This window comes from Thunnus albacares, chromosome 8, assembly GCF_914725855.1.
Source record: "Thunnus albacares chromosome 8, fThuAlb1.1, whole genome shotgun sequence".
Lineage (NCBI taxonomy): Eukaryota > Metazoa > Chordata > Actinopteri > Scombriformes > Scombridae > Thunnus > Thunnus albacares.
Genome location: NC_058113.1, coordinates 22144169 through 22160647, shown reverse-complemented (window position 1 = coordinate 22160647; position 16479 = coordinate 22144169). Strand labels below are relative to the sequence as shown.

The 16479-nt window shown below is 42.0% G+C and overlaps 1 protein-coding gene across 1 annotated transcript in view; it reads right to left on the bottom strand.

Moving 5' to 3' along the window:
• The window catches only part of grik5 (glutamate receptor, ionotropic, kainate 5), a 91027-nt gene that overhangs the window by 17852 nt on the left and 56696 nt on the right, over positions 1-16479 (bottom strand). The window contains exons 5-14 of the mRNA XM_044358417.1: positions 14944-15105; positions 13166-13330; positions 10508-10605; positions 9913-10078; positions 5466-5644; positions 4654-4707; positions 3723-3881; positions 3162-3314; positions 1579-1683; positions 235-342 (exon numbers count right to left, since the gene is read on the bottom strand). Of these exons, the coding sequence (XP_044214352.1) occupies positions 235-342; positions 1579-1683; positions 3162-3314; positions 3723-3881; positions 4654-4707; positions 5466-5644; positions 9913-10078; positions 10508-10605; positions 13166-13330; positions 14944-15055 (1299 nt within the window). The 5' untranslated portion in view covers positions 15056-15105. The remainder of the gene's footprint in view (positions 1-234; positions 343-1578; positions 1684-3161; positions 3315-3722; positions 3882-4653; positions 4708-5465; positions 5645-9912; positions 10079-10507; positions 10606-13165; positions 13331-14943; positions 15106-16479) is intronic.

The window sequence follows — 16479 nt, the reverse complement described above, 5'->3', positions numbered from 1 at the left end:
GGAAACAAGAAGGGGCCAACTTGAGTTTTGACATCATGAGACGACCAGGATTTTGCTGAATTTAGTAACACAACTTTCTCAGTGCTCTGTCAGTTTCTATAACAGCTACAGTGACAGCAAAATTAGCAGAAACAGACCACAACACAGCGTGAGCCACGGCACTGCCTGCCCAGAAACACAAAAACAACTCTAACCTCCCCAGCGTGGTGGTCCAGAAGGTAAGTATGACCTTACCAGAATGGTGGTGACAATAAGGGTCTTGTTTGCCAGTGTTTCTGAGACATTAATATCCAGACTGGTGGAGTTCATTGCCAGGGTGTTGTTGGAGTACCAGATCCCGATCTAACAGAGAAGAGAAAGCGAGAGAAAATCAATGGCCATTGTGGGATAAATAATGTACTGTTAAGCTTACTGCAACTGTTTTACTTTTGTGGCAGGATACACACCATCTACTGCAGATAAGTATATCAGTGAGTACATTAACCCTATTAGGCTATTTTATAGAGCACCTTTGCAAGTTTAATATGTTTGTGCTTGGCTTTGTTACACTGTTAGACACTGTATATGCACATTGATTTAATTGTCCCCAATGGAGCCATACACATACCTGCAGTGCTACATATGCATTATTGTAAATAAACTACTGTTTACAAGCAGAGCAATGAGCTGGGACAAGATGGCAAAGAAGGTAATGAAAAGCATTCATGAAAAGGAGTCTCATTGCAACGTCTATTTTCCTTTGCTAACATCTTTCTTAAATTGCATAAATCGCTCACATACTTCCCTTTTATTAGACAGTAAAGTCACTTAGGTACATAAGTGTGTGATTATGACCTAACCAGTGTGCAAGGGTGGAACCGAAGCTTGCAGGGGCATTTCTTTGGGAGATATTACTGTACATCTTTCAATAGGTCAGAGGAGAGGTAATGACTCCTCAGACAGAATCACAGTTTTTCTATGACACTCTTTATCCTGCCCTGACATTTAAGAGCGCTCTTCTGTGAACCACCACTGCCTGCCTACAGTGTGGGTGTTGCTGTGCTGAGAGGTGTGCAGAGTTAAAATGTTAATTATCACAACTCTCTCAGCAAGCCAAAGTCTAGCTTTAACTGTGGTTATCAGGTGACATTTAGTGTTAACATGGGAGGCACTTGGCCTATAGAGCCCAGCAAGACATTTTAAGGGAAGGTGAAGAGAAAGTCATAAATCGCACATCACAAATACATTCACAAGACTGGATGTGATACTACAAACCTGCTAGAATGTTTAGCAACAATTTGAAATTTGCTGGACTAAAGTAATCAATGTATTCCAGTAGCCTTCAGATAAAACATATTTGCAGCTAAAACATGACACACATCTGATTGGTTATAAGACAGTGCCGTCTGGTGAAATGCATCAAATCAACTTCACAAAGTATAGAGATCTTTGGTCGCTATCAGGGGATTCTGTGATGTGGCTGACCTCAGTGTTAAATGCTTCCCCTGGCGTTGTGAAATCAGACGGGTGACCTGTAACTAACCCAAAGCCTATGGGCAATGTGACTTGGCTGCGGCATGATAACAGGTGACTCCTGACCTCTTTGTGGCCTCCTCGGTGTTTCTCCAGGATCCGCAGGGTGTAGTTGGTCCTCTGACCTTTGCTGTTGAACTCAACACGCCCTGTCAGACCATCGTACTCCACCTGGCAGGCAGATGAACAGAGTGAGCTGACTAAGCATGAGAGAGGAAGGGAAAAGATAAAGCAGGGAGGAGTTTGAGAGAGCAAGACAGGGAGGGGAGGAGGAGGAAGCTAAGAAAAGCTAAGAAAAGGAGAAAAGAATGGGTAGAGACAACGATAATAGATGTGGAAATAAATATTCTATATAAAACCAAACATACTTTTTCTCACTATCAATCATGATTGGGCAAACAGATATTATCGACAGGGATTAGGAAGAGACAGAAGGTAAAAGAGCAAGAGAGGCAGAGGAAGTGTCTGAGGCTGGACCAGACAAGGATGATCAGCTTCGGATCAACTAGGAGAAATTGACTGAGCGAGAGGCTCAGATAGAGCAGCAGAGAAAGTCAACAACTCCCTAATAAGACTCAGAACTCCACCTCACAGCTCAGCTCAGCCTCTCCAAAACCCAGGTGCTGGCAGCGAGATCTATGATGAATGGCACGGTGCTGAAGATGGAGCACACCATGATGTTGACTAAAGGCCTTAACAAAGACAGATGTCGGGCCAGTGGGGAGGATGCAATGAGAGATGGGGCTCAGGCTGCCTTGACAACAGGTTGTCGATGAGAGAAACCCACAGAAAAGCAGAGATGGGAGATGACAAAGAATAACAAGAGACAGAGGTTACATGCAACAACAGATGAGGACAACACAGAATGTGGCTATATTGTAGTCATTAATCAATAAGTCACTCAAGAGAAAGTTAATCAAGTACCACTCATCTATCATTTTTCAAGCAAAAATGCCAAACTTTTGCTGATTTCACATTCTCAAATGTGAGGATTTCTGTTTTTCTCTGTTTTATATCATTTTAAATTGATCTGTTGATCAGTTAATCTGAAGTAAGACTGAGAAGACTATCTTCATCATAGATTCATTTGCAGATTATTTTTTCATATTAATAATTGTTTGGTCTATGGAAATTGCACTTCACAATTTCATTGAGTCCAAAGTAGTGTTATCAGGTGTTTTGTTTTATGTGACCAACAGTAAAAAAAGATTGAGTTTATTATCACATGTGACAAAGAAAAGCGTCACATTTTAGAAGCCGGAACAAGCAAATGTTTGTCATTTCTGCTTGAAAAATGACTCAAACAATTAATCAATTATCAATCAATAGCTGTTTATTAATTTTATGTTGATGGATTAAATAAGCAAAAGCTTAATCAATAATGAAAATAATTGTTAGTTGCAGCAGTTTCTGTAAAAAAGAAATGACTTGACCATGATGAGAACACATGGACAAATGCAAAAAAGTAACATATTCTGGCTAAAATGGATGTGAATACCAATAAACTGAGACAATACATCAAGCTCATATCTTACCCATGATTCTTATGATATATATGAGTGCATATGCATGTGCATGAGCATGCATATTAGCAGGTGATCGTACAGTACGGTACATACTGCACACATGCAGATTCATCAAGCGATTACCATGCGCAGGTAGTTCATAAGACTGGTCCCATGTTGCCAGATTTGAGGTGAGGTGCAGCTGAGTGGCTTCACTCCGATCTCCTGACTGCGGTTCAATTCCCTCACCGCCCCCACCACCACATGAACCGCATCAAACATCAACGCTGACGAGAGCTATGGAAAGGAGAGAGGAAACACGAGAGATGTTCAGGAGGAGAAAGGCAGAAGAGGGGGTTTGAAACATAGTGAAGAAAGACAGGTAGTCAAGGGAATAGATGCAATGAGGAGACAGGGGGTGAGAGCACAGATGATTGAATGGTTAAGAGGGATGGAGGGAGGCAAGGAAAATAAGAGGAGAGAGAGAAGAGATGTGAGGTATGAGTAAACCAGTGGGGAGGAAACACAGATGGATACATCAATACCCATTAAATACAAGCAAAAGACTAGCTGAATCTCTTTAACTGCACTATGAATCAGTGTGAGGAATAAAGAAGCTTAATGTTACGTGGCATACAAACAAAGCTTTGAAAACTGCTCCTGAATGTGCGCATGCATGAGTACTCCTGAGTCCATGAGACTGACCGCAGGGCCGGGGTACGTTAGGTCACAGCCCTCCCACCAAGAGAGGTTGAGGCTCCTGATGAACTCCAAATAGAACGGATGAGTGGTGTTAAACATGGAGAAACCCACAATGTTGGACTGCTCATCCACTATGTCATCCAGTCTCAATAGGGGGAAGTCCTAGAGAGGAGCGGGGAGGGTGTTTGCAGAGAGAGAAGGAAAATTCAGGTGAGTGACAATGTTGACAGTGCGTCAAATCTTAGCGTGGAAGAAAAATACTGTGAAAAGAAGAGGGTGATAAAGAAAAAGAGAGGTTACGGGGAGTGACAACATCTAATCTCTGATGGAGGGTGAAAAAAGGATATAGACAGCAAGGAAAAGGGGAAAACAGTGATACAGGGGAAAGAGAGGTTGATGGAAATAACTCCAGTAGCTTTTCACAGATATATACACACAAGTCGCGACATCTAAAGCATAAGAGCACGGCACGTACAGAGGGCGGAGAGGGGAGAAAAAAAGAAGAAATCAGGAACACAGTATAAAGTGACACATTAATTCAAATGGTAGAAGGGGAGGGGAGTATATCAAAGAGGCACATGAAAACACCGGAAGCATAGAGAGGGTGGCGGGTGGCAGAAGAAAAAGGGCACATCACATCTGTCATCACCTTCACCTCAGACCCCTTTTTCTTGTTTTTTTTTTTTTTTGCCATCCTCCTCTGCACTTCCACATCTTTGTACAGTATGTTCGTTTCTCAGATCTCTCCCCCATCCTTCATCTCCTCTCACTTTTTTCTCTCTGTCACCTCTCTCTTCTCCCTTTATCTAATTCCTTCTCCGCCTTAGCACCTTTGCTCCCTCATAAAGGGACAGAAGAGGAGGAGGAGCAGGAGGGAAGAAGTGAAAATGGAGGACTAGAAGACAGAAGACAGGTAGGGTGGCTATGCTCTTACCATGGTGGTGAGGATGTACTTGTAAAATGCTGATGTCATCCCCAGCTCTGATGCCTGTAGGACAAAGAGAAAGACAGAGGAAGATGAAAAAAATAAGTAAGAGGCAGGTGGGATACAGAAAGAACCAGAAGGGGAAGGAGAGAAGATGTAGAAAGACAGATGTAGGGAGTGATAGAGAGGGCAAAAGATGAGAGTTACTGAGAACTAGAGAGCAAAGAAGACAGTTGGGGGACAAAGTAGGAGAGAATGTGGGGGCGGAGAGGGAGCATACGTTAATCACAGTTTTACATCATCAGGCTAACACTAGGACATTTCGCTGAGGGCGGACAGCCGCTCCAACGTGCTCAGTGAAAACATCCCGTACGCTTTCAAACTGTGACTCACTGCGTTACAGGCCGTACCATGAATCAGAACGAGCCTCGGTAACATCTGCACCGCATCCCAGCAAAAGATGTTCTTTTGTCAAATACTTTCTTCAGAGTGTAAGTGATTGTTGCTGGCAGACTTGCATAAATATTGTTCCCTATGCTGCTCCGGAGGGCAGAGAAGGTAAAAATAGATGTTAATTCTGTTACTACAACAAATGTGTAGCCCATGGAAGTTTGAGAGGATTTAGAGTCTTATTATTTTAAAGACTATATGCTCTGCATGCCCTTTAAGACTGTAACCTGAATTTCGCCATTGGGTAGATAAAAGTGGCAATGCAAATCTGTGTTCTGTATGTTTACTGTGTCTTCTCTATACAAGACTGACTTCATATCCTGCGCATGTGTGGGCGGCTCTGAAGAATGCATTGATGGTTAAGGCCTGACCTTCTTGAGGATGAGATAGGAGACAGAAGCATTGGCGTCAATGATGATGGTCGCCACTTTGTCGTCACGGATCTCCTTCAGCAGTGGCGTAGGGTCCAGGTTGTCATCCAGCATCCTGATTGACAGCGTCTCCCGAGAGATGAGAAAGCGGCGGACCAGCTCCTCCAATCTCAGCAGGCCTGAGGCAGAGCCAAAGCAGAGCCGAGCCGCATATCAATGTCTGTATCAGTAGACACAACTCATATTTCCAAAATGTAAGTTTGCAGGACCTATGAAAATCGTGATTTATCCTCAGATGGCCATGTATTTATGTCATTTTGCAAAGCATGATTGATGGTTTGTCTAAACCCCCAGGATATGAAACATTATTTAATATGGAGTCTACAGTATGACTGCATTCTGTTTTTCTCAGTATGATTTATTTTTGTGTATTATGACCTCTGCAAAGGAGGTTTTGTTTTTCAGTCCCATATGATTGTTTGTTTATCTGTTAGTTAGCAGAGTATCTCAAAATCAATTTGACAGATTCCACACTTGGGCCACAGGCCAGAGAATTAGTGATTAGTTTTTGGTGTAGCTACAGCCACCATTATGCCATTTATGAAGAACTTCACTTTTTTCCCATAACACCTCAACTGTGAGGCACTGAGGAAAAAATCTTTTTCTCTGCATACTTTAATTCTTCATAAATCTTTCAGGCTATTTACATTTACACCTAGACGGATTTTGCACCATCTTGAATTTTTTTGCAAAACATGTTTTTCAACACCCCTCCTACAGGCATCCTGAGGGGGGAAAGGGTACAGATTGGTGTATTTTTAATTTGACTTAAACCCATATGTATTACATTCCTTTTTTATACATCCACTTGAAAGTCTGACATTATACCAATGGATCTTATATATTATTACTATAATATCTCACATTTTTCACATTTACTTTTTAATGTTAATCCTGCAGATGTCATTCCATTTTAATCAAATTTAGTACATAAAATATCCGGATGAGCTCTAAAGACCCTTTAAATTAATTTTTTCATCTGCCTGTTTTCAAGTATGTGCTTGAAATGTTCTTTCTGGTTTTGACATCCATTGTCATAACTTTTAAATGCATTGTGCAATTGCAAGCAGATAACAAGTGCATATGTATATCAGCTCTTAATTAAGTACAGCAATTCTGATTATATTTAGCTATGTATGGTTCTGCAGCAACATGATCAATTTAAAAAGTCATGACTAGATGGTCATAAGTCTAACTCATTTGAATTCATCCTTGCCCTCATATAACCCGAAAGGATTTAGGTACAGTATTCTCCAAAATTCATGGCTGCTATCAGCCAATCAGCATGACAAATTTCTTAACATTTTCTATTAATGGAATAATAAATTTTGATTGTGTGGCCTTGGCAGAGGTATGCTCTTTGAGCGCTTTGCAATTCACTTTGTGTCTGTTTTCCCATCCCTCAATGATTGTTTTTCAGTTCTTTGAGTGATGTAGGTACAATGAATAAAATAGTATGCATTCAAAAAACTGAAAAGCTTAAAATGAAATGACAAAACTGAGGATGCAAGGATTCTGCAAGACTCTGGCAGTAAGATGGACAGAAAGAGGAGAACAGCAGGAGCAGAAAGACGTGAAATACAGTACTTGAGCCAATTCACCCACTCCAAGCGAATTCCTCTCGAAAATGAGTATAACCAATGGCAGTCAAGACTCACTTGACATTGTGTGTGGAATGAGCCTTTACTAGAAAGTCTACTCTGCTGATTCCTAATTGTAATTCCATAGTAAAGCACCCCTAGCTATGTAAATAAGTGGTGGGGCAGGCATCTGGGGGACAGAGGAGATGGGGAGAGGGAAGAGAGGAGGAGGGGAGAGGTAGCGAACAGAGCCCTTCAGCAGGAGAAAGCCTCTGTAAGCAGTGGGGTAATCACTGAACCAGGCCAAAACTTTAATTAGTTTGAGGAAGGAGGGGAAAAATCAATGCACTTTACAGCTTCCTCTCCTCTCCTCCCCTCTCTCACTCTCCTTCTTTCACGTATTCTCTCTCTTGCTCTCACACAGAAGCTCTAACCTCTCTATCTCTCTTGTCTTAGCCCTGTGCTCTAGTTACCTTTCACTCTGTCTTTATCCATCTCTCTCTTACGCCGCCACTGTCTCCTCCTCCATGTGCTCAGTCTCTCCCTCTCGCTGTCCTTAACCTCATCCATCTCATGAAAACTGCATAATGGAATTAGGTTCAGATAGTGCATTGTGACCCAGGCACGGCGAGAGAAGGATACGTCGGAAATGAACAAAAATCTCTGACTCACTATCATTTAACAGAATATCTGTGGACTGCTACTTGCGCGGGCTAAAGAGAGAAAATGAATTAGATTCACAGCATTAACAAGGTGATGCAAAAACGACCAGTCTCTAAATATGTTACTTAATTTGGATGCGTGTACAGTGAGATGTGTGATTTTACACGTTACTCGCTTCACTGACAAAAAAAAAAGAAATTGTCTACTTCACTTGAACGCACCACTCTACACTGGGGTAAACAGGATGAATAAAACAAGTGGGCTGGTGGTAAACATTGTCTGATGTTGAACCTCTGCAGTACCACAGAAGAGCCGCACACACAGACACACATACAGTACATTCATACAAGTACCCCACTCACACATGTACAGACAAACAGTGCACTGAGGGGCAAGAATAAACACACACACACATGTATGGACAAAGTGAACCAAGCACAAAAAAATATATCAAACACACACATACCATGCCACACGTACACCCACACAGTCGTTCAAAGTGTGGAACAAGCTTGTTGAGTGGCAGTTAGCACCTATTCTGCAGCCATGGCAACCAGCTCCATGGCGATAGATAGCGCAGCCAAGTGGGTCAGAGTCTGTGAGTATGATAACCTTGTAAAGATCACCTTCAAGCCAAATATATTACACACACACACCCTTCGGTCTCTCCAACAGCAAATGCTACATCCCGTGGCCCCGACGGCAACCATCAGGCTATCTGTTGCCTCTAATTCTTATGAGAGGAAAAGCCTGATGAAAGACAAGGCTCTTATCGACTCATTCAACTGATGATCAAAACTGCAAAAGATGTCTGATGCCATTTCAAAGCTCTTTTAGTTGAATGAATTGACAAGTCCACAAGATGTCTGTGAAAGATTCTCAGTCATCCAGGTCATGGTTATCCAAGGAAGCTTGAACTGAGGGCAAGTGGACTTGGTTGTAGATACTTGAAGACGTTTCGCCTCTCATCCAAGGGGCTTCTTCAGTTCTAACTGACTGATGGGGAGTCCTAGGTATTTAACTTCTGTGGGATTGTTATCAAAGTTATTGATACCACTTGGTTCGTTAGTGCTCCTGGCTGTTGTAATGACATTCGTTAGAGTCGCCTGAGTCACCTGAGACTAAGTGTGAACGACAAATGTGAATAGTTGTTAAAACAAGTCAACCAGACAAGTCCACAACTTCAGCTTACTTTCAGGCAACTGCAGGAGGCCTGGCTAACTGCTGGGGAGATAATGAAAGCATGTCAATGATTGAATCAATTTTTCATAATGTCACAGCTTTTGTTTGTCATCTACCCTTTTCAAACTGCCATGAGAAGTTTTCACGGACTTCAATGGTCCCACTTATTCTTTATGTAATTGCCCTTAAGTTCTTGTGCAGTTCTGTTTGGCTGGTGAAAGCAGTCAACAGCTGCACAACAACTCATCCTGGCTCAGTTTCACCCAGGACTAGACAAAAAGTCATGCGATTATTCAGTGGAAAAAATAGAATTTTACCATTTCATACATATACAAAGTGTATTCTGTCATGTATTCACAAAGCTCTGTTTGAATACTACAGCCACCAATCCGACCAGGCCCTTTAATTCCTGTGACTCTCGATAGGGGAGTGCATAATAAATCAATAACACACTCTTTCAAAATGAAAATAAAGAGGGCTAGTGACTAAGCCCCGAATCCCCTGTGATGTTAAAGCTTTCTGAGTGCCTGGCAAGTTAAATCAAATGTCCCCTAAGTTCTTCCAGTACTGGAAAGCATTTCAAATACGAATATTTATTAAATTGGTTTGGCCTAACAGCCCTCTGAGGTGGATAAGAGACAGTGTGCAAGAGCATGAGTAATAAATAGGAAGGCTGCAGTGTGAGCCGTGTTCTGAACTCTGACAACAGACAGAACTTTATGACCAGACTGTCAAAATGAGTGTTCAACTGTACAAAATAGTCATATCCGCCGAAACAGTGTGAATGTGCCAACACTCCCACTGAGGCATTTGCACACCCACTTATAAACGCACACATACACTAGGTGAATGAGCTTGCAGGAACACAACCAATGCATTTACACCCACCTAAACACAAACACATCTATGCAGTCACACATAATGTACTGTATAACTATACAACAGACTACATGTGTACTCACACTCAGCCTTGGCGCAGACCAGGCTGGCTGAGGGGTAATTGAACGAGCGCAAGATGGCTCCTATGGCCAGGCTCAGGTCCTCGTTGCTAGGGTACAGAGTGACAGAGGCAAAGCGCAGGTACGGCAAGCGGGGAGTTTCCTCCGGACCAATCTTTACATGAGGGATCTGAAAGAAGGAGAGGAGAAGAGAGGAGAGGAGAAAGGAGAGTTAAGGAAAGCAAAAAAAGCAAATGTGTCATGATTAATTCCCCTACACACACACACACACGCACACACACCAAGAAAAACTGTGAATAAGGAAGATCCATTAGAGAGGCTACAGGGTGAAAAGAAGAGATAAGAAAGATAGCAGAGGCAGAGAACACAGAGACCTGAGGATAAAAGGCTACGGGGAGAAAGTAGAAAACAGTTGGACGAAGTGGATAATCGTTAATTATATAAGAAGAAATTCAATAGCCAAGAAAAACTGAATCTCTAGATGCATTCATGATGACGTCTTTGTGAGTACGAGGGGTAGTAAGCCAGAGAGAAATAGGTACTAGATGTACGCATATTTACTCCCATTTGCAAGTGTGTGTTTATCTTACATACTCACCTCCTTCTCTCCACATATATGACTGACAGTAGAGCCAGAGGCGGGGCTGGAGGCTGGACCTATCACAGAGACGACGCCTTTGGGTAGAATCTGACACACTGAAAGGGAAAAAGGAAAGTAAACATCAAATATGCAGACACACTTTTCCTCTGCTTCATTTTGACAGCAGCACAGAGTTGGCATACAGTAGGGGCTGCAGTTGGGGGGGTGGAGTATGGAAATTTAAAAAGCAGCAAAAACTCTGAGGACACATTATGATTTCAGCTTAACCGCTGATTCTATTGTTGCAGCACAATCTGTCTCATTATAATCTGATTTATTTTGAGATAAATACTCCAAGGACTACAGCAGTGCAGCCCATGGGTTGCCTACTGCTATTATTCACTTGTTTGGAGAGTCGTTTTTAATGATTTTCAAGACATCATGCTATAATTATATCTCTGGCATCAGTACAATAGTAACAGATTGGTGGTTGCCTTCAATTAACAGGAGGAGGAGATGCCAGTTTGCATGATTACTCTTTCTGCTTTTTATTTGGGGTTTAATAAAAAACATTAAACCCTTGAGTGACAACACATGTCTCCACTACATGCACATACTATATCCAGGCCTAAATGAAGACAGTGATTTCACACCTCTTTGTGAGACATTTGTCAACACAGAAAAAATGTACATATGTTCATTTGAGTCCGTTAGCAAGTTTAGTTTTATTTTCTGTTTTTGAAGTATTGCTTGTTGGAGGTTTCTGTAAGTTGTTTGGTTTGTGAAATTTTGTGGAAATAATTTCTCAATGACGCTCATTATCTCCCACCTGTAGTCCCAATTACCCAAAAAACCCACATACTTCTGTTCCTCTACACTTGAGTGCTTAGAGTTTGCTGGGTTTTTTTTTTTAAATGTCTGAAATGTTTGAAAAAAAAAAATCATGTCATACAAGGAAAAAGCTCATATTTTATTAATAACATGAGTCATGGCTGCATTCTGCATGCAGGTTTTTTATATTTCACACCCCGCAAGGAAACATAAAGCTCAGAACAGCAGGACGTGGGGAGCGATAATACTAACTTCCCTCTGTAGACTCAGACCCTACAGGTGGATGCAGGGGTGGAGATGAGGCTTTTGAAATGCTATATGAGCTGCAGCGGCGGCGGCAGTTGACCAGCCTGCAGTCTGTGTTACTGATCAACAACTGTAACTGACTCAAATGTTCACCTGACAAAGACAATTGAAAGAAAGTAGGAAATGCTTAAAATCCTGTGCAGTATGAAATACTTTACATAAATGTTTTTTTTACAGTATTCAGGTTCATTTTTTGACATTTTTTCCGTCTACCCACCTGACCAATGCTGTCATAGATGCAGCAGATATGAGTCTGGACACTTATGGGCTGGACACTTAACTGTCTTATTCTGATAGTTGTAAAGCTCTGTTCTTGATGGTATATTTTGTTGGTATTTTAATTCATCCTAATTAGTCCTCCTCAGTCACTGCCACTGCCCGTGTGTCCGAGTGTGTGTATGTGTGTGTGTGTGTGCCTTTACGCCTGTGTGTGTGCACGTATATGCCCACATTCTGCCTATGTGTGAATGTGTGACTGCAGAAGGGGATGTGTGTGAAGGCATGTGTGAATGACCATGCGTTGCGTGTGTCTTTGTGTATGTGTGATCGGGAGTGTGCGAGTGCGTGTGTGTGTGTGTGCAAGTGTGCTTCAGACAGTCATAGCTGTAAGATGATGAGCTCTCTGATCCAGAGACCAAAAAAACGCTATGAGCAAACAAGCCTGTCAGAGTCTTCTGTCCATCGGTCAAGGACACACACATACACACACACACACACTCTCACACTCACTCACATACACATGCAGAGACACACACGCTTGCAACTCAAGCATGCACATATGTACACAACCCTTCTCAAGCACACACAGACATTTTGCCAGTAGCTTGTGGCAGGGTCAGTGACCTATTAGAATAGGAGCAGGGAGCTTCTGTCTCCTCAGTGGTTGGATTCAGCAGTACTTCTTCAGTCTTTACAGACACCAAACAATCTTTTTTAACTCTGTATATCAATACTAATTTCAGGGAGCAGTCTCTGAAGCTGCTTCATGTTGGCCTGTACTGCTGATCTGTACTAGTATTCCATGATTTGTTTTTGTCGTGTCTGCGCAGTAGATGATGCCAACTGTTACTGGAGGGCACTGGTCCACTGTTTTTAATGAGACCGGCTTAGTGGCCCATTACTGGTCTCTAATGACATGTAAACTAATCAGAAAAAAGCCCTTACTGGTTCCTAATCATATGAAAACGGTGCTGTTTTATCATTCCAGTCATCGTTTGAGAATTTTGTTTCCAAAACAGCAGTTTTTTAGAAAATGTAATTACCTATTTTTAGAAATATTGACACCCTGCTCAAGTGAATAAAACCTGCAGTATTCAGAACTCTACTGTTCTTTTCTACTCTGGACTGGTTACTTTCGATATTAATATCCATTATGTCTATTAATAGGCACCGGTATTTTTAGTGGTCACTTTTTTCCTGTGCTAATTAGACACAGTGCCCTATTGGCCTCTAATGGATTTAACTGGATTTTATCACTCTCTTACGGGGGGTGCGAATCTGCTCCACTGGTCAGTTTTAGAGTGTTTCGGCTTCACTCACTGGTGTCAGTAGTGTCATACTGGGAGTCTTTTTGCAGCTCGTATATGTCCACCTCCACTCGTGCTCGGGCCGGACCCTCCATAACGCTGTTGATGTTCTCCCTGGCCAGGGCCAATGCCAGCCGCTCCCCACGCCCACACACAGACTGGTCATCCAGGATCGCCGCTAGAAAGGCAGAGAGAGAAGGAAAGATAGTAAAAGAGAGGGTGCAGATAAGAGGGGGAAGAGAGAAGGACAGAGAGGGGGAGAACAGATGAGAAGTAGGACTGCAACTAACAATTATTGTCATTAACGATTAATCATCCACTTACTTGATTCAATTAACTGATAAATTATTTAGTTAGTGACATTTTTCAGAGGCCACGGAGATGTCTTCAATTTGTTTACTTTGTTTGACTAATAGTCCAAAACCCAAAGATATTTAATTTAGTGTCATATATTAAAAACAGAAAGTCGTCACATTTGAGAGACCGGAAGCAGAGAATTTTTGTCATTTTTGCTTGAAAAATAACTGATCGATTAATCGCCTATCAAAACAGTTGCCAATTAATTTTCTGTCAATCAGCTAATCGATTAATAGACTAACCATTCCAGCTCTGGTGAGGAGAAAGAAAAAGACATGAGGATGAAGAAGAGGGGCTGACAGAAAGATCACAACCCCTGACTGGGAGAGGAATGAGAATGACTTGACCTTGTCCAAATTAGTAAGTGGTATGAAATACAAACAGTATTGGAAATTAAATTTCAACATTTTGGGAAATTCGCTTTCTCGCTGACAGACTGGAAACAGGTGGCCTTAGCAACAGCAAGCCTTACACTGTCAAAAGGTTAAAACAAATCTGTCTACCAGCACCTCCAGATCACTACCAGCTACCAACTGCCAGCTCACTAATTAACATGTTATGTCTTGTTTGTCTAATCTGTACACAAACAGTTTTTCTGTATTTACCATATGTTGTCACAATTTACAAGAAGGTCCCCCCTGCCATGTTACATAATTTTGGTGCAGAGATGATATGGCCTCTATGGAACTCTGTACTTCAAAGTGCTGATTGCCAGAACTCCTCTTTCATAGCTGACATATGCTGCTAATTAGTTTTCAGCACTAAATTACCCAGCTTTGTAGAAGCGATTGTTATTGTGATTAACTTACTTCAGAACTTTATTGCTTTAGTGTATAATATGTTTATATTATTTTGTCTGCTCTGTGTGTGTCAGCTGATTTTGGCCAGACAACAAGCTTTAGAGCATATGGAAGATTTCCATCTCTAATATTTGACACTGTATAATGTATAGTGACACTGATATTTAAGACATGTAAGAAAAGAGTTAGTCTAATAACTCAAAAAGACTCAAGAATTGCTGCTGGTGTTAGACATCTCTTTCTGTAAAACTGAAAGCTTGAAACTGTAACAAGGCCTTTCCTTAGTTGGAGTAATTTAGTCTTACACCTGCATACATACAGTAGATTAAAAAGATATTATTTTCTGTATCTACCAATCAATTTGGCTTACACAAAGAAGAGTAAATAGGGAAACTTTTATTGCATGTTTTTACAGTATTAGGAGTGTTTCAACAGTGGCAGGTATGTTATTGATGCTAATTTGGCTTAAAAAATGGTTTTTTTAAAATGTCACCCTATCTTTTTTTCTCCTGTCCAATGCAACAAAACCCACTTTCAGGCACCAAAGGAGGTTAAAAACAAACTATGATCGTGAATTGTAGAATTTTTTTTACTCAGGTATAGGGGGGGGTGGAGGGACGGCCGGGCCACTCACCCATGCGGACGGAGGAGAGCAAGGGGGCCTGACTGAGGGAGCGTGGTGGCATGGTGACTAGCAGGAAGGAGAGGAAGTGTATTGACAGCAGCAGTGCTGGCAGAGCCGGCATCTTCTACTGCTCCTCATGGAGAATGGTCTGCTGGCTGCCTGTACCACCACCTGCAGGAGTGGAGGACACATGGCATGTTACTGGACACCAAATCATTCTTCTAGCACAAGATGACTCTCTTCAAATTGTCACCCAGCGGCTTATCTTCAGTTTGCTCTGTCATATTTCCATGTAGCACCTGTAATATGACAGCACTAGTATAGACTTTCATACTGAACTATGAAGATGTTCACTGTCATATCACAGAAGCAGCCCGGTCCCGTGCATACAGCCTGTCTAATAATAAAATACAGTGCACACATCTCTATTTAAGTCTCCTGTGGAAAGTCAGCTGTTTAGAAGTGACAGGATTCAGCCTTGAAGAGATCTCCAGAGGCAGTTCAAAGACAACATCACAACAACTGGCACACACATCCCCACACATACACAATCGACACTGTACATACACACACATATGAACAATCGCAAACACGCAGATGCACAATCACATACTGAACACACACAGAGAGACACACAAGTACAAAGACAACTTCCTCAAATACTCACACGGTCATAAACTATACACCCACACACGCCTGCACATACATGTTTTCCATGACCAAACCCCTCACCCCCACCTCCAAACAAGACACAGAAACACAAAAAAAGCACACACAGAGAGCTCAGCTGAGCTCCATTGGTACTAAGCAGCCCTCACCAGGAGTGACAAAGCCTTGCTCTGACTGACAACATGACAAGGCAGCGTGAAAGAATGGAGAGATGAAGGGAGGGATGAAGACAGAGGAGAGGAGAAGGAGTTGTTCTGTGACAGACAGGCAGACAGGTTGAGGGAGGGGTGGAGATGGTAGTAGTGGTGGTGGTGGTGGGGGCTGTTGACCTGGGAATGTTTCAAACAACTGGTTCACTGGTCTGAGCTCTAGACAGGTCTGACAGACAGCTGAGAGAGTCAGTTCATGACCTTCAATTGACCCATGCAGCGCAACACAGGGCCGGTGCTGGAGTTGTAGAAAGCTGACCTTTGACCCTGACGACTGCATGCGGGGATGGAGATGAGTTGGCGTCGTGTGTTTGCATATATACTTGTGTGTACATCATAGAGACAAATGATATGGATTGTCTGCCATCGTGTCAAACAAACATCAATCCTTTTTTCTACAGCCTTTTCACTTTGAGATCTTCATCTTCATTTTGTTTTGTTTCCCCACTCACCTTTCCAACGCTTGTTTGGCTTTGATGTTTAAACACATCAGAAAAAGAAATCTGCAACCTTGTGCTTTGAATCCATCTTTACGCCTCATAAACCAATCATATTTCCTTTTTTCCTCCCTTTTATTCTTTTCTCTCTTTGCAATTACTGACCTCTTCTTCCTATTCTCTAACTTCATGTGTTGCTCATTCTCGGGTTTGTTGTGTCAAAGGGTGGG